This window comes from Colobus angolensis, unplaced genomic scaffold (assembly GCF_000951035.1).
Source record: "Colobus angolensis palliatus isolate OR3802 unplaced genomic scaffold, Cang.pa_1.0 Scaffold295, whole genome shotgun sequence".
Lineage (NCBI taxonomy): Eukaryota > Metazoa > Chordata > Mammalia > Primates > Cercopithecidae > Colobus > Colobus angolensis.
In genome coordinates this window covers 591,949-614,699 of record NW_012116210.1, presented here as the reverse complement: position 1 = coordinate 614,699, position 22,751 = coordinate 591,949, and the positions used below count along the sequence as shown (strand labels likewise).

Below are 22,751 nucleotides of genomic sequence, written 5' to 3'. Positions count from 1 at the left end.
AATCAAGTAAATGAGACATTATTACATAAACAGCTTGGATATCTCTGTTGTAAATACGATTCAGTGTGACTTATGTGAGTCTATCTAAAGCTTTTCTACAGGCTCACTCTTCACTCACACTCTGTAATGTTGTATCTCAGGTGCAGATTCCAGGGAGGTGGTAAATTGTTCCATTCAATGTCTCAGTGACATTGCTGCCACCTTGTAACAAATCCGTATTCATTAATCCTGTTTGTTTTAGTAATAGAATATACCAAGGTCCTCTAGTAAGAAAGCAAATTTCAAAATCAAAACCACATTCCAAATTTCTTAAAAGATACTTTTTTTGTTCAATTTCTTTGTAAAAACATTGGTCACCATTTAACATACATGGCAACAAAATGCACCCAATTTACATGCATCAACAAGTTAATAAATTATAATACATGGACAACACAAATTTCAAACAAACAGTACTAAAGTAGCTCATGTTGCATTTAACTATAGTTCTTGTGCTCCTAATAGAGAAGCAGCTAATATGAGAAACAAACAGTTCCAGTTTCAACCTGAATTAAAGTTCTTTGTGGCAAGTAACATGAAACAATGATCACATGAAGTCATTATCTTAAAAAGAACCATTCTTCAGAAATCACTTTGTGCAAAGCACCATACTAGTGTAGACTATGATCTTAAAAAACATATACCTTCAGTTAAAGACAAAAGGTCTCCATTTTTTGAAAATTAATTACCTGAATGATTCAAATTTTTATTATGCCCATAAATTAAAATTATCTTTCAATGTAAAGGTTATATATATTTGACACCTTAAATAATTCTGGAGATGTTCAGTTACACCAATAATTCCCTGGGACTGGATTACTTTCAAGAGCAAAAAGAAAAAACAATAATCAAAAGCCCTTTCTAAACTCACAGGCAAGGTTTCTGATATGGGATTTAATTAATAAGAAGTTAAGCACCACAATAAAATACATTTTTAGAAAACAGAATGGACTGCCATCAATACACAAGATAGGGACAAAAGAAAGCACTTACACTTTACCTCCCACCCTTTCCCCCCCCCAAAATTTAAACACTCTAATCCTACCAATCTGAAATTTTACAAAGGATTTTTTGTGTGGTTATCTGTGTGTGGATATTATATGGGAGATACAAACCGAAATTCGATTTAAGATCTCAAGTTCTAGAATCATGATTTGATCCAGTAAGAATGTCATATTATTTGTGCATGTTATATATTTAGTTTTAGATTATATGCTATATTTTTATGCTTTCTCCCCTCAAAGTCTATGATTAAAGGATGGCACTTATTCATTCTGAAGTGCATGAGAGAATTTATGACAAATTGCCTTGCGAAACAATATCTCCTCTGAAGAGTTCAAAGTAATTACGTATAAATAAAACCTTAAAATAAAATTGCCGTAAATCCTCTGCATCTATTTAGCAACACAAATAACTTCAATAGCCAAAATGTTATTTTAATTTTAATTTAAGTTTCTCTCCTCCATGATGTATTTAATTATGCTGTTACAAGTAAGAGTAATTTTTTAGTATGTGTAACAGACCACATGCTAAAAAAGTTTAAGGGTTCAGAAAATTAAAATTTATAATTCTTACATGGTTATACTTAAGTCAGATATACAAGACTAGAAATAAGTAACTTCAACCTAAAAAACGCTTTAAATACCACAAAAGAAGAAAAAAGAAAAACAAAGGGAAAAAGGATTTCTCCTCATGTAATTTTTGAGTGGACTATGTAGCAAAAAAGCAAAATATTAAATATCTAGTTTTCACTTCAAAAGAAATTATTCATAAATAAAATTCACTAAATAAGATATCATGAGATTAGGAGTATGAGTACGGAGTATTCAGACTTATTCCATTCAGATGAGAAGATGACATCTTTGGAGGAAACAAAAAAAAAAAACCTTACCAAATAATACGATTTGTATCTCATTAACCTTCCAAACATCACTTCAACTTCACCGTTTATACCATAAACCTTCTTGACAGTTCCTATTACCTTTTTTTAAAAAAAGCTTTAGCCTCTTAATTTCCAAGCATCATATTAAATCCCTTAGTTCAATCTAATTCCACAATCCCCATTTCAAAGACTCTAAGATACTCATTTTCTTCCCCTCAAAAGTCGGAATCCACCATGTAATTATTCAAAACTGGGAAACTAAAGGTTAAAAAAAAATCAACTAAAAATAGTATGCTTGTTAGTACATATGGTTTCACGTAGCAGGGAGACCACATAATTGCTCTTTCTGATTAACCTCTGGCCCTTAAAATAGTAAAGTCAGAAAATTAAAATAAGTAATATATACTTACAATACTTAAAATCTGTATCTATATCCATTTTCAATAGATGTGCGAGTTAAGAAAATGACTGAAATTATATGGTTATAAATGTTTACTGTGTAACAGTACAAAATTGATGTTCCCAAAAAGAGGGTAAAAAAATCTTTAACTGATATTAAACATCTTCAGTAATTTGGAAAAATCCCCAGGTTGAAATGTAACTATCAGGGAACAACAAAAAATGCTTTCATGCATGTACACATGTTAAGTAACAAATAAGCAAACCCCAAGTCAATACAGTACATCAATGACACTTAAATAACATTATGAATATAAAAGAAAGAAAAGATAAAATGTTGACTGCTACTGATGAAAAAGCATTTCAACAATTTACACAAAATGATACTAAACACTTTTTAAAAAAGATGTCCTAAGAAGATCAAGCCACAATAAGTTAGTGTTTTCCATAATACATGCTAAATTATTTGATCCCATATCTATACTGTTACTGTCTTAATTCCTAAATGTTGTGACAGCCTATTTAATTACTGAGGTACATTAGTTTACATCTTTTTATAGGTATTCTAAGAGGATTAACTTTTCGTTTCCAGTTTTTCATCTTCTTCACCTCCTCCAAAGAAAATTAAAGGAAACATTCCTAGAACGCAGCCAATAGTCACCCCAACAGCTTTGCCCTAAGGAAACAAAAGAGAACATTTTTAAAAAGTTACTTTATCTCTGATAACAAGAAGGCAGGAAAAAAATCTCACCAGCTCTTCTCAATATACATGGATTTGCTACCCTTCATATACATTCCTCTTCAATATTTATCCCTGTGAATACCTAATTATATGTAGATATAATCATTATGTAAACATAGCTTTGTTTTCTTCCTCAATCCATACCCCTGCATAGCCACACATTTTCTTACAAACTCTTTTCCAAACTGCTAAACTTAAAGTTCAACTGAATTGACGGGTCCATATTCTACTTAAATCTCTCTTTACAACAGCCACTGCTACTTCTCCAACATTATAAGTGAAATAACAACGAGCATTTCCGTGTATAGTTCTTCGCCAATGATTTATTTAAAAATCAAAAGTATTAATATTTGTGCATCTTCATGAAGGATTGTCATGCTGTACATCTTTGACAAAGCTGCACATACTTACATAGCCATTTCAGTATACACAAATGTAGACATACATACCAATTTTCCTGCAACCTCACCTACATTATAAAACTTTTATTTCATTTCAATTAATTAATTTATTTATTTTAGAGACGGGGTCTCCCTCTGTCACCTAGGATGGAATGCAGTGGCATGATCATAGCCCACTGCAGTCTTGGCTCAAGCCATCTTCCTGATCTCTTCCTGAACTCTTTGGCTCAAGCGAGCCTCCTGACTCAGTCTCCCCAGTAACTAGAACTACAGACACATGCCACTATGCCTAGATAATTTTGTTACTTTTATTATTATTATTATTATTATTTTGTAGAGCCAGGGTCTCCCTATGTTGTTCAGGCTAATCTTGAACTCCTGGCTTCAAGAGATCCTCCCACCTTTGCCTCCCAAATGGGATTACAGGCTCTGGGAGCCACCACACCCAGATCATTATAAAACTTTAAAATTTTTATTTTTGTAAATGGTTTTCAAAATTTGCATTCCTATGATGACTATCAAGTTTATATACTTTTCAATTAAGTTTCATTTCCTCATACAAATATTTATTGAGAAGCTACTATGTGTCAAACTCTCTACTTGAGTGTACCATGGAGATGGACTAATCTTTTATTTTATTTTATTTTTTCTTTTTTTTTTTTGAGACGGAGTCTCGCTCTGTCCCCCTGGCTGGAGTGCAGTGGCGCGATCTCGGCTTACTGCAAGCTCCGCCTCCTGGGTTCAGGCCATTCTCCTGCCTCAGCCTCCTGAGTAGCTGGGACTACAGGTGCCTGCCACTGCGGCCGGCTAATTTTTTTTTTTTTTTTTTGTATTTTTAGTAGAGACGGGGTTTCACCGTGGTCTCAATCTCCTGACCTTGTGATCCGCCCGCCTCGGCCTCCCAAAGTGCTGGGATTACAGGCGTGAGCCACCGCGCCCGGCGGAGATGGACTAATCTTACGCCGTCTGTCTCTCTCCTCCAGGAACTTCTAGTTAGGTACACAGGGAAAGACAAAATAAGTTCCATCAAACATTACAGATACTATGATAGCTACGTAATCTTTAGTCTTGAACGAAATGTTTTCTCTTATACGTTGTCTGTTTAGCTATCACATCCCACAGTTTTTCGGGTTTTGTTTTTGTTTTTGAGACGAGTCTGGCTCTGTCACTCAGGCTGGAGTGCAGGGGCGCTATCTTGGCTCACTGCAAGCTCTGCCTCCCAGGTTTATGTCATTCTCCTGCCTCAGCCTCCCGAGTAGCTGGGACCACAGGCGCCCGCCCCCACGCCCGGCTAATTTTTTGTATTTTTAGTCTATAGAGACAGGGTTTGACTGTGTTAGCCAGGATGTTCTCGATCTCCTGACCTCGTGATCCGCCCCCTTCTCAGCCTCCCAAAGTGCTGGGATTATAGGCATGAGCCACTGCGCCCGGCCCACATCCTACAGTTTTTCTACCAAATTTAATAGTAGACATTAATATTTTGACAATAGCTTGTCTAAAAATTTTCAACTTTGTTATTTTGAAGGTTTTCGTGGTGGTAGTGGTATTAGTAGTATGACCAATGCTTGATATTAATAGTCAAAACTGTTATTTTCATTATGCCAAAACTTTAAAATGTATCACTCATGCAGAGTTTTAACAAGCAGAAACTTTCTTCATTCCACATGCTGATAAATTTTATCCTTAGCTTCTTGTTTTTTTACTTTAACATACTCATTTGAATATATGCATAGAGAAATCATTATATCCTATTTCAGACTCCTGACTTTCCCACATACAGAAGATAACATGACAAAAGCTAACTCTGAAATTTACCCGTGATAGAATAAATACAAATACACATGCAGGTTCCAGTTGACATAGGTGTATTTTAAAACCTCACTTGTAATTTGGCCCCACTTTCACTTCCCACCCATTCTGTTAGAATTCCTGTAGCAACCAAGGCTTTCCTCACCCTTCAGTTTAGGAATACCAGTCAGTGATTTCTGACCCAATTATCTCAAGAGATACAACGTCAACAGGGTGGAGAGGAAGAAAAAAAGTGATATACTTTTCTTACTCCCTGATCCAGGACCTGAAACAAATTTTTTCACTGTGAAAACATTTATTTACACATTATTATTATGTCTTACAATACTCTAGGCCCCACAGTTAACCACAGTGGGGCTAATTGTAGAACTTGAGTCCCATCTGTAATACTGTTTTATAAGAAAATATTTTTTGACTTTCAAACAACCAAATTACAAGTGACGTTTTAAAATACACCTATGTCAATTGGAACCTGCAGGTGTATTTGTATTTATTCTATCACGGGTAAATTTCAGAGTTAGCTTTTGTCACGAATAGAAGGCTGATCACTAACTTCAAATACTTCAGGCTGTATAGAATCAAAATATTATGTTACAGAGTAGAAGATTCGATTCTAACATAAAACAAGCACAGTCAACAACTAAGGAACAGAATCACTGTTACCATAAACCAGTGAGGGGTTTATTGCAATACACACACAGATACACACACACTCAATATATTAACATTAGTTTAGTAATTTAGATGTTTTTGTCATAGAGAAGAGAAAATGAACCTGCTTTTAATATGGAAAGAAAACAATTATTATGCCCCAGAAAAATAAACTTCTGATCCCAACTTTAATGCTAAAATTTTTAAGACAAATTGCTAGAATGTTAGAAAATCCTTATTCCCTCAAAACTCCAGCTGGTATCAGGGGCTAGTCTCACTTTACTTACAAATTATAAGATACGGACACATGTAAACTAAAAGGAAAAGCCCAAAATTAACATTCTACTTTCTTAAAAGACTTTTCAACCTTTATAAAGTAAAAATTACAACAAGCAAATAGGTCCTCATTTTGTTTCTCCACACTCTTCCTACATTTTGATTGAAAACCAAACACTTCGCCTGCTATACTTGTGATCCTTCTACTACTCATATTTTAAAGGGTACTAATTATTGCAGATTTAAAGTGATTTAAAGTGATTAGTGACGAATTTAATTTTTACCTATGTGTATGTTTTTATACTCTGTATGAATATTTTGCAGGTAAAAATTCTGTTTACTTCTAAAACATTTAATATCTTCATTAAAATAAATTCCATCTAGCTTAACATTAATTTTGTATTTTACTCTTCTTCAGCTCCCATTACCATTTCCATCCATTGTCTGATTTTTCTTCTTCCATTAGTCCATAGAAATTGCTCAGAAATGATTATCAATGAGCAACTACATACCAAATCCAAAAACAAAAAACAAAAAAAAATTTTCAGAAATTTTACTTGATTTCTTTATATCAAGAGGAATCATTCACTGCTTCTTAAAACTTCTTCCTTGAAAGCTCCCACAAGACCATGAGCTCTTAGGTAGTTTCTAGGGTTCTTTAATTTTGCACATTTTCTCTGGAACAACAGTTCTCAAATTTTAATGTACAGCAGAATTAAAACACAAATTGCTGGGTTGAGAGTTTTTCATTTTGTGAACCTGTAGCAGGCAGATTTTAAGGTGGCCTTCATGATATCTTCCTTCTGATACTTAAGTCTTTGCATAGTCTCCTCCCCTTGAGCATGGCTAGGATGCTCTAACTTGCTCTGAATAATAGGAAAGGTGATGGGGTGTTACTCCTGCGATTATATCACATTACATAAGGCTCCACCTTGCCATCCTGCCAGCAGACTCATTTTCTTTCTCTCTTGCTGGCTCTGAAGATGCAGGCCGCCATGTTGTGAGAGGGTCTACTGAGAGGGCCCCATGGCAAAGAACTGCAGGTGACCCGTAGATCGGGGTGTCCAATTTTTTGGCTTCCCTGGGCCACACTGGAAGAAGAATTTTCTTGGGCCACACATAAAATACACTAACACTAACGATAGCTTAAAAAAAAAAATCACAGAAAAAAATCTCATAATGTTTTAAGAAAATTGGTAAACTTTTGGATTACCAAAAGCAGGTTGCACAAGCTTGCTCTAGATGGAGGGAGGCCTCTAGGACATGACAGCGCAACAGCAAGCCAGAGGTTGGGTCCCTCACAGCCACAAAAAAATTAATTTTGCCAAAGGCCTGGATGAGCCTGGAAGTGGATTCATCAGCAGTTGAGCTTCCAGACAGGAACCAAGTCCTAGCTGGACATGATTGCGGTCTTCCAGAGGACCCATTTAAGCTATTCCTGATCTGACCCACAGAAAATAAGAGATAACAAATATATGTTGTTTTAAGCTGCTGAATTTGTATGATTTTTTTTTTTTTTTTTGAGATGGAGTCTCACTCTGTCGCCCAGGCTGGAGTGCAATGGCTTGATCTCGGCTCACTGCAACCTCCGCCTCCCAAATTCAAGCAATTCCCCTGCTTCAGCCTCCTGAGTAAGCTGGGATTACAGGCGCCTGGCCACCAGGCCCAGCTAATTTTTGTATTTTCAGTAGAGACAGGGTTTCACTACCTCGGTCAGACTAGTCTCGAACTCCTGACCTCAGGTGATCCACCTGCCTCGTCCTTCCAAAGTGTGGGGATTACAGGCATGAGCAACCCCATCCAGCTGCAATAATTTTTTACACAATAATAGATAGGTCTAAGATGAAGACTGTGTGTTTGCATTTCTAAGAAGTTACCAGGTAATGTTGATCCTGCTGATGCTGGCACCACATTTTGAGAACCACTCTCCTATGAAAGTTCATCTTCTCCCATGGTTTTAACAATCACCTACCTTTTCAGTGAGGCCTACAGTGACGCTCCTATTGAATATTGCAGTCTGCTTCTATCCTAGCACTCCCAGCCTCTTCTACTTCGCTCTGCTTTCCCTTTTTATTCTCATAACACATATAAACTTCTAATATGCTAAATATTTTTATTTATCAGATTGTTTATTGTCTGTCTCCCCACTGCTTGAATGCAAGATCTATCAGAAATAAGATCTTATTTTGTTAACCAATGTATTCAAAACTCCTGTATATCTACTTGGCATATAATATGTAAACAATAAGTATTTGTTGAATGAATGAGTAACAATACCCATTATCATTAACTTGGACCTATCTAACTCTTGACTTTAACCCAAATGCCTACTAGGTGTCACCACTTGAATGTCCTACTAGTATCTCAAATTCAATGTGTCCAAAATAGAACTCATTATCTTCCCTTACAAGCTTATTCCTCCTCCTTTTTTTCTTGATTTTATTGATGGCATCATGATCCATCCAGTTTCCTTCTTATTTAAAACTCCCCTGGCTCTCCATCACTTAGGTAAGAGGCTGAAGCTCCTTAGCATTCACATACAATACCTTTCCTGTCTGATCCACGCTGACTGCTCCAATGTTGTCTTCTGCTGCTGCTTGTACCTACAGCTACTACATATTATATTCCTAAAATAGGTTCATGTATTTACCTAAATATACCCTTTTTTATCATCCTCTTCTAATTGCTGGCCAGTATGCTTGGAATTCCTCTTATTCATCTAGTAAATGTCTCATCAATAACCAAAAATCAGCTTAGATCTAATAATCACCAAGAAATCTCCCCACCAAAAGAAGTTACTGCCCACAGTGTTAATTCCCTTACCTGTATCATTGTTATATCTTATACATATACATCATTACTGCATATGTCATACTAAATTATAATTTGTTTACATGTTTGGTTTTTCACCTAAACAAGTTCCTCAAGGATAACCACAGTTTATTATTCATTTATGTTCTTTGGACCCCAACCTATAAGAGATACTCCCTAATTCTAAGTGAATTGTACAAATATTTTTTAAAAATTCAGTATACCTACAAAAAATAAGGAGTTAATAACACAAATTACTGTTCTTCTGAAAACTGCCAAGGTCTGGACAATTTTTGTTAAAAACTCCATTCAAACCCATTTTAGTCTCAAATTTCTCAAGATCCTGAACTATACAGTATCTTGTTCTGGCTACCCAATTCATTGTCATAAACCATGTAAATTACTTACCAAATGTGTACTAAGACGTGTTTGCCACATGTCAACTTGCTTTGGTGTGAGATCAGGAATTGACAGACCTAACCTGGAAGCCAATGCTTCAACATAGCCTGCAAGTCTTTGAAGAAACAAGACAATATGATATATAAGTTATATTTCAATAAAGCCTTTACAAAAGCAAACAAAACAAAACAAAACAAAAGACAATGAGGACAAAATGTAGGTTTTTTAGACATGCAAATGTCCTCATATAGTAAACTAATTACTACAAGGAGAAGCAAGATAATTTTACATTTGCACTTGGTACTCTAGAAATGGCATAAACATTCTTTACAACTTTTAATTTTTATTGTATATATTGTTTAAAAATATTTTATTATTAACATATTTAACACAAAGGAAAATTAATTGACTTAGAGCAATTATTCTCTATTATTATTTTTAAAAACAATTCAAGGTATATAACAATTTGTACAGATAATTAGAATTTCTGCAATTATTCCAAGCTCAAAGCAAAGCACTTAAACATGAGATACAAATTAGTAACTTATCAGACAGCAAAAGTTTCCAAAGATTGGTAAACTAACAAATACAATTCCTCAGACTGGTAAACTAACAAAAACACCCTAGAACTTTCAGGCCAATCTCAAGTATTTTATCAATTCTAAGTTGCCATCATTTACTGGATATACTCTTACTTTATGAACTGTAAGAAAAACATTGCTAATTAAACTGTGTATACTACCAACAATAAGATGGATCCTGATATCAGATATGTTAAAATGCATCTGAGAATGCATAAAATGTGGTATTTGTTGTTTAATGATACGCCCCCAAAAAAAGAGAGACGAGAAATAGTTTTCAAATACAAAGACTTCAAGAAAAATCTTCATCTCTAAACAAAAATAATTGTTTTATGACAATATATAGCTAAATGTCTTTAAAATCTCTTAGATCATTTGGTTCTATTAAATATATCCGAAAGCTATACAATGACTGTAATATTCTCATTATTTACTTTAATGTTGGAAACTGGGAATAGAATGTTTAAGAGATGATATCATGATGCATTTATGCCAGGAATTCCAAGAATATAAAATTCTTCCCATGGCCCTAAAGCAAAGAAACTTTTTTTTTAAACTGTGGCTTTGGCCCCAGACTCCGGTGCAGAAGTCTAATATAGAAGGTTAAGGTTAGATCACTTACAAAGCTGCTTTGCCTAGATTATAGGGCTAAGTAAACTTCTAAGAAAAAATTCAAATCTGAAACTGTAACAGTCAAATGAGCCAAGGAAAGAAGAGACAAAGTCAAAGACACAGCAAGAGAGAACATATTTATCACAATAATGTCCACTTAGTCTAATTTATACTCCCCCAGCCTTCCCCAAGCTCAGGAAGCAGCTCAGGCCATCTGCCACTGGGAACAAGAATGTGAAGAGAGAGAGAAAGTTGGCCTTTTCTAGACAGATGTCCTTAGTTTGTTTCATTATTCCTGCCACATAAAGTAAAGAAAGCAAAAAATAGCCAAACCCATATATGCTTTGGCCATTATTTCCTTTGAAAGCTCCCCCCTCTAGAAAACATGTATGTCATCAGTATCCTTAAGTTTGAGCCATATCCTTTCTCTTTGGGTTTTGTGGGAGTAGGGTGAGGTAGAATAATGAGAGAGGTTCTTGCTTTTAATCCTGCCTTACCCTTAGAGATGTCTATAAAATACATACAAATACTTCAGTAAACACAAATTCCATTTTGTTTACATTATGGCAGATTTAGAATAAACTTTTGCATACATCAGAACCACTCATGAAAATTACTAAACACAAATGCCGGGTTCCCTCTCCAGTGATACTAATAATGTATAACCGGGATATCACCCAGGCATCTATATTTGATGGATACCAAAGATTTAGTACTATTAGTTTAGAAGAAGTAAATTCAAAATTTTAATTCTAGAAAACAAAGAAAAATTAAGTATCCCTTTGTTATGCTTCTCAATTAAAGAAGAGTGGGGAACAGAAAGACAGCAAGTACAGAATATACAAATGAATAAGTGAATGAACCTACCCAAGTCCAGCTAGATCTGACACAAGATTTCCCAAAGCAGCAGCTAAAAATTTGAAAAATAAACAAATGAACTGTTACATAAAAGAAGAATAATTATAATATGTCACTATGTAATCAACAAAGCACTGATCCGGAAGAGTTCTCACATTTCTCAAACTAAAGCAACTATATCCAAAGTAACTCATTGGACAGCTCTTACTCTCAAGGTTTTGAATAGAACACAATTTTGAAATTATAATATTCTACCTCCATTAAGTAGTAGGATTTTTTCTGTTATGGCAGCCAATTTCCATTTGGTTTCAATATTAATTGTACAATATCTTGTAGTATCTTTCATATAATATTTAAAGAAATTGGTAAAGCTGCATGTACAGCTATGAAATTCAAGAAAGTCAAGGAGAAAAAAATATTTCTTTCATTAACTCATTTACCTAATGCTTTCTACAACAAATACAACATAGAACTCTTCCCAAATTTTACCTCCATGAAAAATAGAGTGGTAAATGGGACAGAGATCACATGTTTAATCCTGTATTTCCTTCTTTGATTTTTTCTACCTAACTCAAGAAAAAAAAAAAATCTACCCAACTCAAAAATAAATAAAAAATTAATAAATAATAGGCTGGGCACAGTGGCTCACACCTGTAATCCCAGCATTTTGGGAGGCTGACGTGGGCGGATCACAAGGTCAGGCATTCGAGACCATCCTGGCCAACATGGTGAAACCCGTCTCTACTAAAAATACAAAAATTAGCCAGGCATGATGGTGGGCGCCTGCAGTCCCAGCTACTCATATGAGGCTGAGGCAGGAGAATCACTTGAACCTGGGAGGTGGAGGTTGCAGTGAGCTGAGATCGCACCACTGCACTCCAGCCTGGGTGACAGAGTGAGACTCTGTAAATAAATAAATAAGACCAAGGGTAGAAATGTTTAGGGGTAACACTGAATTGCCAGAAAATCTTGTCTTAATGAAATCAATATAGCAGAGTAGTGTTATCCAATAACCATAATATAAAGTACCTAAAATTTTCAGAAAAAGTACTACATATACAAAACTAAGAATCTGAAGAATACGATGAAGAAAACAGGTATCTCAATGAGTAAACTCATTCAAATAAATTACCCTCTTCGAAACCTAATCTACTGAAATGTTTTATAAATGTACAGACAATGAAATAATAACATTTACTATTGTTAAATACCTGCCATAGTTGAAATTCCCAAAATAATTCCAATAGACATTTCAATATGGGTTCCCTGAAATATGATAAAAAATTAATCTTAAAAATTAAAGCTGAAGTGACTATAAAAGAATAGCAAATAAAAACAGATATAACAGTTAAATCAATATGTTAGTGCTACAAAATTACATACATCATATATGCACATATAATGTAGTAATTCATTAAATTATTAAATATATGCATTCATACAGAAATAACATCAATAACATTTCATTCATTCAAATTAGGTTTATAAAAATAATATTAGCAACACATGTAGAAATATAGTTCATCATTAAAAATCTAGAATTTCTATTTTTCTACCACAGAGAAAAATGCTTTAAAGCTCTTTGAAAACAAGACCAACTCACATTGATTTTAAATTCTGAACTATACATCTATACTACTGTTTTTTACTCTATCAAAAGATTAAAAGGAGACTAAACCAGTTTCTAGGGAAACTGGGGTTTATAAAATTATCCTTATAACACTTAGCTCTTTAATCATTAAATAGTGAAACTATACAACCATTTATAAGCAGCAACGGCATTTAGTACAATAGATCTACACTCAAAGCAAAGCCCCATTGTATTGTCACTGAATTTAATGACAGAGTTTAAGACTTTCTATATGTATATCATCATTCCTTTGAAGAAAAGAGGGGCTCACATTTTACTTTCATTTTAGAGAGGAGGAACTGAAGTGAAAACGATTAAACTATTCTAATAGAATAAAGAAGAAATCCTAGGATCTATTGTGCTAATTCAATTCTAATCCCTGAGCAATGCTGCCATTAGAAGACTTAATTTTCAAGAGTTCTCTTGAACACTGATGTTTGAACATTTCTAAAAAATGTTTCAAATCTCAATGATATTTGTGGAGGGAAAAAATGCCCTATATTTTATGTAGAAATAATGCATTACTCATCAATTATTTACAAAACTGAAAAGAGTTTTCCTCAAGTTTCTTTCCCCTAGAGCTTTTAGCTGCATCACTTTAAGATATAATTCTTGCTGAATATGGACTCAATAGCCTAAAGATGCATTAAAGTTCAAAAGTCTTTTGTCCTGATGCACAAAGTTCAAATTAAAAGGTTGTAAATATACCCCAAGAAACAGATTTCAAAGAAGAAATAAAGAGGAGGAAAAGAAAAGGTAAAAATAGGCAGAGAAAAAGAATAAAGATGTGTATCATCATATCTGAATGCAAAAAAAACTGGAGCACCAATATAGAAGAGAGGCACCTGGTAACAACAGTCTAATAAATAAATACGGCATCTTTAACAGCAATGAATCGCTGGCAGTGGCCAAAGAAGAATCTCTTTGCAATACATATATTTAAAAAATAGTTAAGTGCTTAATCATTTGGTTGAATGTAATACAGCTGAAGATCCTTCTAACAGCAGGAAAAGCCCCATATGAAGTCAAAGGTGCTTTGGGGGCAATGGACTTCTTTACTGTGTCCCATAGTAACATCAAATATTGTGTTAATAGGTGAGGTAGAAATTATAAATAAACCAAATACTAATAATTGTCTTAAAGTTATACCTAGTTCATTATCCTTAATACAACAAATCTACTCTAGAATTCTAATAAATTCTATCCAATTAAACTGTTAGTAAAGTAACCCAAAACTAACCATAAAGTATGTTATAAAAAGCAATCCAATAATATAAAAATATTTCTTAAACTATGAAACAAAAGGCTTAATATGAATACCAACCAAGATAAGGGCCAAATCTATTACAAGAGTTTACAGAGGAATTTGTTTCTACGAGTACAACTAGGGTGGGAAAGTACACCTAACAGGAAGGAGGAAAACATCAAACGTCTATGGTGTGGAAAAAAAGAAGAATCAACTATCTCAACTTACTATTTTAAAACAGTCATAGCTATCCCACAATGAGAGGGGTTGATCAGTATTTTTTTAATTACAAGATGAAAAACATTCTTAAGATAATAATCACTTATTTCCCCTTTCATAGATTCTACAGTTACATTATTTGTATGTTTTAGTCTCAGCATTCTATATTACAAAGCCTCAGTGGAAAATGTTATTGTCTCTGAATTAGTTTGCAACTATCACAGGATAATATTTTTGCCATACCTATTACTCTTAACCAGGTACTGAAGTCAGTGGCTTAAATATTTATTTCAGTATTATTTAAATAAAAAACCGATTTTCTGTGTTCTGGATGTGCTGGGGAAAAAAAATTAAGAAAAAATAAACAAAATGGTTGATAAGCCCCTGAAACTGGATTTCAATATAAACAGAGTAACGAGTATTACTAATTTGGAGTCAGCCAACTCAGGCCTGGAAAAATAGTGTACTCTCAGTTATACTAATAATGAGGCACACACCTGGGGAACACCAAATAGTGAACTACAAACTACTACAATAATTTGACTCTAGAATGTGGGTGTTTGGTTTGGTAGCTGATCCCCATCAATCTGGACATAAGGCTAGACTACATAACAAACAAAACTATTCTTGAATAAACCATGTTTACATAAATTTTATAATCTACACAATGTAAATTACTTTTAAAATTCCTACTTTGAAACCAAATCTTCTATTTATGTCCATTTGTAGTACACGTGATCTCCAAAACACCGAAAAGAAAACCTGCATCTCTCATATGTTATTTGCCTCACATTCAACAATCCTAAGGTCATTCTACTTTTTCAGTAGTCTCCTACACTTTAGCTATCATTTACAAAATGTTTTTAAAAGTTAGAGTCAGTGAAGCTGACAACAAACTCTCTAAGTCCTAAATGAGGAAAGTTTCTAGTTGTGAGGCACTTTGATTTTCTCAAACGAGTTTAAATAAAGACCCCAACTGGGAACTCATAAACTGGTATTCAAAGTACATGATATTTTTTTCTCCTCCCACTAAATGTATTGAAGATCTATTACCTTCAATCTAATGCTAATATCTGAAAAGAACGACTTCACATAAGGTATTCTAAAACTATGTATTGGAAGTTGATAATTGACATATTAACTGGACTGTGATCGCTCTGTTTTACTTGGACAAAATAAGAAAATGAATAGTTTTCTGACTGATTATGGCATTTTCATAATACATATATAAGAATAAAACTGGCCAATTTATATAACTGTGAATGTGCGAAACTTATTCAACTATTTAGAACCACACTGGCTTCTCGGAAACTACTAAAATCTGAGTTGGCTAGATATTCAAACAATTAATGTAAATCAAATCTAATTGTAATGAAAATCTCATTATGACAAATTCATAAGCTGTAGCTAACACTTGGTATGTTCTTGAAAACAGAGCACTGTGCAGTTTTTGAAGACTTGCATTGTAATCATGGATCTATTTCTGACTTTAGAATATGAACCCAATATTGATATCCATTAACAAAAGGCCTTATATAGTAGTAAGGAAGGTAAGTCAGCCATCTCTGAGATTAAACATTTTTAAGGAGCACCCTTGCATTAAAATACCACAGCAAAGGGGAATTTTTTTTAACACTACAATGGAACAAGGCAAAAGGGAGATACAGTCACTTAATTGAATTGAAACTTTAAACAATGGCTAGACTGAAAGATAGACTATGTATCAAAACATGCTTTAAAACACTTTCACATTGGAAAACTGAACAAGGAACTAAATCAAATAGTTACCTATATATGTGATGATAATTGCCAATACCATTAAAGAACATCAGAACATTTTACATATTATTTTTCTTTATTAAAAATGTTGAAATTAGAATAGGATAATATAGGCCTTAAATGTTCTGTCTGAATGCTCTACCAAGTCTATTTGTCTAAATGCTTTACCTAAAGTCTTAATGATTAATAAATATAATGCCTTAAAATTGAGCTATAGTCTAATATGAGATATAGTAAAAAATATTCTTGTTCATTATATTAAAACTTTATAACCACAATAGAGAAATCATTAGGAAAATGTAGACCACATTAATTTATGAACTCAAAATAGAAGCAGTGAGAGAAAGAACTTACAGCAACAATCATAATTGCATTATCCAAAAAGCCAAACCCTATGAAAGGTATCGCATTGTGGATGAATACTGAAAAACATCAAAAACAGAAAAACATATTTTAAGATTTCTATTAACTTAGAATGACAAAAACAGATGATATGATCAAAGTATCCTAAACAGACTTGATAATCTCTAGAATTTGATTCTCATTTTCCAGAGCCAATAGATGCTGCTACTGCTACAAGGAGAAACTATATTGGGAAAAAACAAAACAAACCAGAAAAAAATATAAAATATGTAAAAATAACTGTGTTAGGCTTTTGTGTTTTCTTGCTGGTAACACACACACACAAATATATACATACAATTAAGAGAACAAGTTAGTAAACATACACGAGTACCACGTTTTACCTGATTGCTACCAACATCAATCTCTTTTTCTCTTATGACTAAAGTCTGATACTATAAAATTGATTTCTGTATTAGAAATAATGAAAATGTTCTAAATCAAATGTCAGAAAAGCTATTTGGGTGCTTTTCCTCACTAATTTTTTTAAAGAAATGTTAGAAAAAGGTGATTATCTCATCTTTATTACCTCATCTATGTGCAGTCTTTTTCTCCCCTCAAAATTCATCAATATTCCTAAATGCCATTGCAAATTATAAACAATCAATATTTGATTTGAATCAAACTGTAACTTCACCTCTTGCTACCAAAAACACATCTTACTTCATATATTGGGTATATACATTCAATGCTCTGAGATATTAGAAGTGTAATTAGGTCACGCCAGTAATTCCAGCATTTTGGGAGGCCGAGGCAGGCGGATCACGAGGTCAAGAGATCAAGACCATCCTGGCCAACATGGTGAAACCCCGTCACTACTAAAAATACAAAAATTAGCTGAGTGTGGTGGCGCGTGCCTGTAGTCCCAGATACTTGGGAGGCTGAGGCAGGAGAATCACCTGAACCCAGGCAGCAGAGGTTGCAGTGAGTCGAGATTGCGCCACTGCGCTCCAGCCTGGCGACAGAGCAAGACTCCATCTAAAAAAAAAAAAAAAGTAACTAGGAAGAACTAATACCTACATATTTTTATACATTTATTCTCATTTCTTTCATATTTACATCTTCAGCAGAATATCGAGGGCATGGTGGATGCTCAAAAACTATTATTTCATTACACTGAAGACCACTAACCTGGAAAGGAAGAGAATTTCAGATTGAGAGAATTGAAGGCAGACTGTGAAACAGATTAAAAGCTGGGAATAGGTAAAAGACTTTATTCTAATTAATCTATAAAATTGCCAACGTATAGTGAACATCCGTTCAACTGAGGCCTTTTTTCAACAAACATTAAAATGCTGAGTTTTATACTACGTCCAAAAAAAAAAATCCCTTAAACCAACTGGTTATATGTGTTTACTAATTTTTAGAGCCTTTTTTTCTTTTAATGCAGTTATCTCCACAGAAAGTATAACTGAAATATAATCTAGAAGTTATAAAAATTTGATATTACTATATTGAGCTCTGCACCTAGCAGGGAAGGCTAATAAGCACTCGAAAAAAAGCACTTGTACCCTCAACCACTATAAATGACCAAGACCATGGGACAATACTATACACAGTATAAGAATACTATTATATTCAATATTATTATAGCTATACAATATTATATAAACCAGTACATAATAGGTATAAAATAGGTCACTTAAAATTTCTTCTTGTTTTTAAGTAAGAATGTCCAAGATCAAGGACATTTTTAATTACAAAGAATATTACTTAAGTTATTAAAGGTGGTAAAAATCAAGCGAAAAATTAACAAAATGGGATTTTTTTTTCTTCAATTAAAGAGTCTAGCCTTAGTTTTTTAACTTATTGCCTAAATCTGGTTATTTACTGAACACTCAAAATTTTATGAAAAGCAGCTTCCAGAACCAATACAGATTTACAAATTTAACAGGTTAAAAGAGTATAATGAAATTCTAAAAATTCACTAAATAAAACATTTACAGTGAAGAGAAAGCTACTTATGTACAGAAAAATGATGATGAAACTGGTTAGGATTAATTAGCATTTTGGAATTCACTTAACAGCATCTCTAAAATTAGTCAGTTACAAATATCTTAAAATTAGGTGATAAGGCCGTTAAATTAAGATTACAGTAATTGCTATCTTAGCAATTTTCACTTGGTCAGTAAAACCAAGGCACTCTGTTATAATAATCACTTTGAACTATAAGATATATGTTTTTAGTGTTTATGCCTATATAACTATGTCCTAAAAATTAAATTTTATTTTAACTAAAAGGAAAAAATAAAGTTTTTCAAACAGTTAAATAAACATGTACAGGGCACTCCACTGGGCACCTGAGATACAAAGATAAATAAGACTTGGTTCCCAGCCCTAAAGGGGTTTAGGTATGATAACACAGCCATATAAACAGTAAATTTCAGTATCACCTCAAAAAATGATAATAGTATACAGTATTACAAACTACAGATTGTATGAATCTAAGGTGGGAGAACCATAACAAATTAACTGGGAAGAGAAGTCTTAAAGAATTCTTAAATTGTTTTGGTATTTGAGGAAAGTTACTAATTTCTAATATAAATTACATTCTACCTGTCAGAGAAAAAAAATAACTGGCCATTAGGCTTTTTTAAAAATTATATAAATTTGCTTTCTAGTATGTAATGATCTCCTACTAATTTGTGGCTTCTTCAATTTACTCTCAGAAACACTACTCTATAAATTCGCAGTTGTTAGCAAATCACATTTCATATTTAGCTTTAATTTACAACCTACTCTAATTCACTATACTGTTAAATAATTCACTTCTTCCATCTTTACAAATAACATCCAAACTTGTTTTACATTATTTTGGTATATTCTTGAATATTTATTTACTCTTGAATATTTATTCCTATCACAATAGAGAAAAGAAAGAACACTAGCAGCATTGTAGTAAGGTCCTTCTTCAGGCAGTTTTAAATAAACTTTACTTTTTTCATTCTTACAAACAGCCAGCCAGAAGCATTTTCTCCACCAGAGAACAGTTCTACCTAGCCTTGGGTCTACAAATTCTAGTTCTGCATTTATCCAACTTAAATTCAAACTAAAGTAAATACATCATTTTTCCTGGAAATCAAGAAAACTTTTATCATAAAAATAATTCTATTTCTAAATGGCAACAATATTTTAATAATATTAGATATTTTTAACAAAATTAGATATTTTACAATATTGTGTTACATCCTTAGCCAAGTTTATAAACTTTGTGCTTCGTATAATGAACAGGATAATCCACTCTATCTGGAAAGATTTAATTTACTGACTCTTCTGTGCTATCAATGAATGATACAGTTATTTCAAGGCCAAAAGATAGATGAACATATATTTAACAATTATAGAACCATTACCATATCTCAGCTGTCCTGGGGTGGGTGGTTGAGCTTCCAATTTTTCTAAAGGGGAGAAAAAGGGTATGGGGCAAGAATTAGTTACTATAGCATGATATTTTTTATTACAATGAAGAAAATACCAGACTTACAATGTGGGAGAACATCAGAGTTTATTCACAAATTATCTTTAGGTTAATGGACCAAACTTGTCCATACAGAAAATATTAATCGGTATGGATTAAATAAAAGGCCAGCAAATGAAACTGAGCTTAGTTACAAACCTAACATGGACTCTAGCCCTGGGTAAGTTCTTTGTTTTCTGTTTTTCAGATTTCTTTAAAGTCCTTGCATCTAGATAATGAGTCTGTTTGCATTAATTACACTAGAAAAACACTTTGGAAATAAAGCTACTCTTCTTTAAGATGGCAACCCTAGATGACTTAAGAAATACACAAACAAGCATCATTGATAGTGGAAAACATGAATATGCAAACAGATCTAGACATCTTTAAAATGAAGAAAATATTTTTAAAGCAATGAATGAAAACAATGACTTCAGTGAATTGTATTCTATCCCTTAATCTCTGTTGATATAACTGAATATTTTAACTTTTATAATATGTTAATAGTGTTATTAATATATATTAATAAATATATATTTATTATTTATATAATGGAATATTTTAACTTTGGAACCTATACACTGGATAATAGGGTATTCTACACATTAAAAAAACTTTTAAAAGTAGGGTGTTATTCAGAATCACAAGTAACAAAGTTTTCCCAAGTATAAGCCAGAGAGTATCTACGTGTCATCATCATACGTAAAAATTAACAATTATTACAAGAAGCAGCCTACCTAGTCTCATAACAATAACCATCTCACCATTTGTTTAAGAATAAACTAAGGTAAAAGGGTAGAAAATTCTACCTTATTTATGGTCAACCAACTGGACAGAATTAATTGTTATCATATAGAGAAGAACCCATATAGTGGATCACTCTAAAGATTTAGTACAACCAGATTATCCAAACAAACACATTACAAACTAGATATATACCAATCTTACAGATTGGTATATATACCAATCTTACAGAATTTCACATCTGATTAAAACATATTCTTCTTCTTTGATTAGCATGATTAACTCAAAATCTCCTTTGAAAGCATCCAAGTGGTTTGCCAAATTTCTAACTAAGAATACAGGATACTGCTATACTCCAGAGAATTTTCTGGTGAAGGAAACATGCCAAAGTGGTTATTCACATACCAGAACTATTGTTAGTCGCATTAGTCTCATCATGATTACAGTTCTGACACTGTGAGAAGCCCTTGTCACTTGACTGGAACATCTTGAAATACCTAAAAATTCAACAAGTAGGACCTCCCCAGTAGAATGAGAGTATATGGAGTCCTTGCTTTTACTTCTTCAAATTCCCAACTCATTGAGTAAAACATTAAAAATATTCTACAACAGCAAAGAAGAAAAGATAAGGGCTAGGCAAGTAAAAAATGTGTAGTAATAAAGAAAAAAATCAAATAATGTAATCAATATTCCTAATCTTTCTTTCCTACTACACATAAAAAATTAAAAACTAGAGGCAAGTAAAAAAAGGTTAAGAGAAAGAAATATAAAGGAGATACAGCAGGGAGGAAAACTACTGGCACAGAGGGGAAAGTAAAATCCAAACACAGATTCTGCCTCCTGCTTCACAAAGAACCTATGGAGTACAAGAGGAATCATGAAAAGAACATTTCCTAGAAAGCGACAATCTTATTAGGAAGTATCCATCAAATTATTTTATTATTATTATTTTTTGAGACGGAGTCTCCCTCTGTCTCACTCACACTGAAGTGCAGTGGCGCGATCTCAGCTCACTGTAGTCTTCACCTCCCGGATTCAAGGGATTCTCCTGTTTCAGCCTCCCGAGTAGCTGGAACTACAGGTGTGCGCCACCACACCCAGCTAATTTTGTATTTTTAGTAGAGATGAGGTTTCACCATGTTGGCCAGGCTGGTCTTGAGCTGACCTCAGGTGATCCAACCACCTGGGCCTCCCAAAGTGCTAGGAATACAGGCATGAGCCACCATGCCCAGCCCAAATTTTTTTAAAATCAGAAATTATTCTGTCTTATGGTAACTGAAGCAAATCAAAACATACATCAGAAGCAAAAAAAAAAAAATTACCTATAAAATACACAACAGAACTTGTAAATCAGTCCAAGATTTCAGTCATCTGATTAGGTTTTAAAATGTAATTACTGCTAGTATAATATCCCCGAAAATAGTCACAATAAATCCCAGGTTTATTTCCACATACACGTTTTTTATGAATTTAAGAATTTTCTTTTGACATATAATAAACTATCTACACTTACATTGGAAATGTGTTCTGCTCCAATGTTTTATTAAGTGAACTATGGAGTAAAAACGGTTCTTTCCGCGTGTGTGTGTGTGTGTATGTCTGTGTGTATTATATACATCATACTCTCTTCCTTTTCTGGATATTTTAAAACAATAAGATAACTATTAAGCTTGTACTTCAACATACCACATTTGCCACATTACTTTCCACAATGGCTGACTAACCTCTTATCAGAGGAATTCTCCTGCATGGAACAACTACAAGCTACAAACAATAGTACAACAAATTAACTACCTGAAAGCACTGGAAGATTA

The 22,751-nt window shown here is 33.4% G+C and overlaps 1 protein-coding gene across 1 annotated transcript in view; it reads right to left on the bottom strand.

Moving 5' to 3' along the window:
- Nucleotides 1-913: 913 nt before the first annotated feature.
- TMEM65 (transmembrane protein 65) overlaps nt 914-22,751 on the bottom strand; it is a 66,936-nt gene continuing 45,098 nt past the window's right edge. Inside the window, exons 2-7 of the mRNA XM_011949272.1 lie at nt 20,090-20,134; nt 16,689-16,756; nt 12,672-12,726; nt 11,470-11,512; nt 9,419-9,524; nt 914-2,996 (exon numbers count right to left, since the gene is read on the bottom strand). Coding sequence (XP_011804662.1) covers nt 2,895-2,996; nt 9,419-9,524; nt 11,470-11,512; nt 12,672-12,726; nt 16,689-16,756; nt 20,090-20,134 — 419 coding nt within the window. The 3' untranslated portion in view covers nt 914-2,894. The remainder of the gene's footprint in view (nt 2,997-9,418; nt 9,525-11,469; nt 11,513-12,671; nt 12,727-16,688; nt 16,757-20,089; nt 20,135-22,751) is intronic.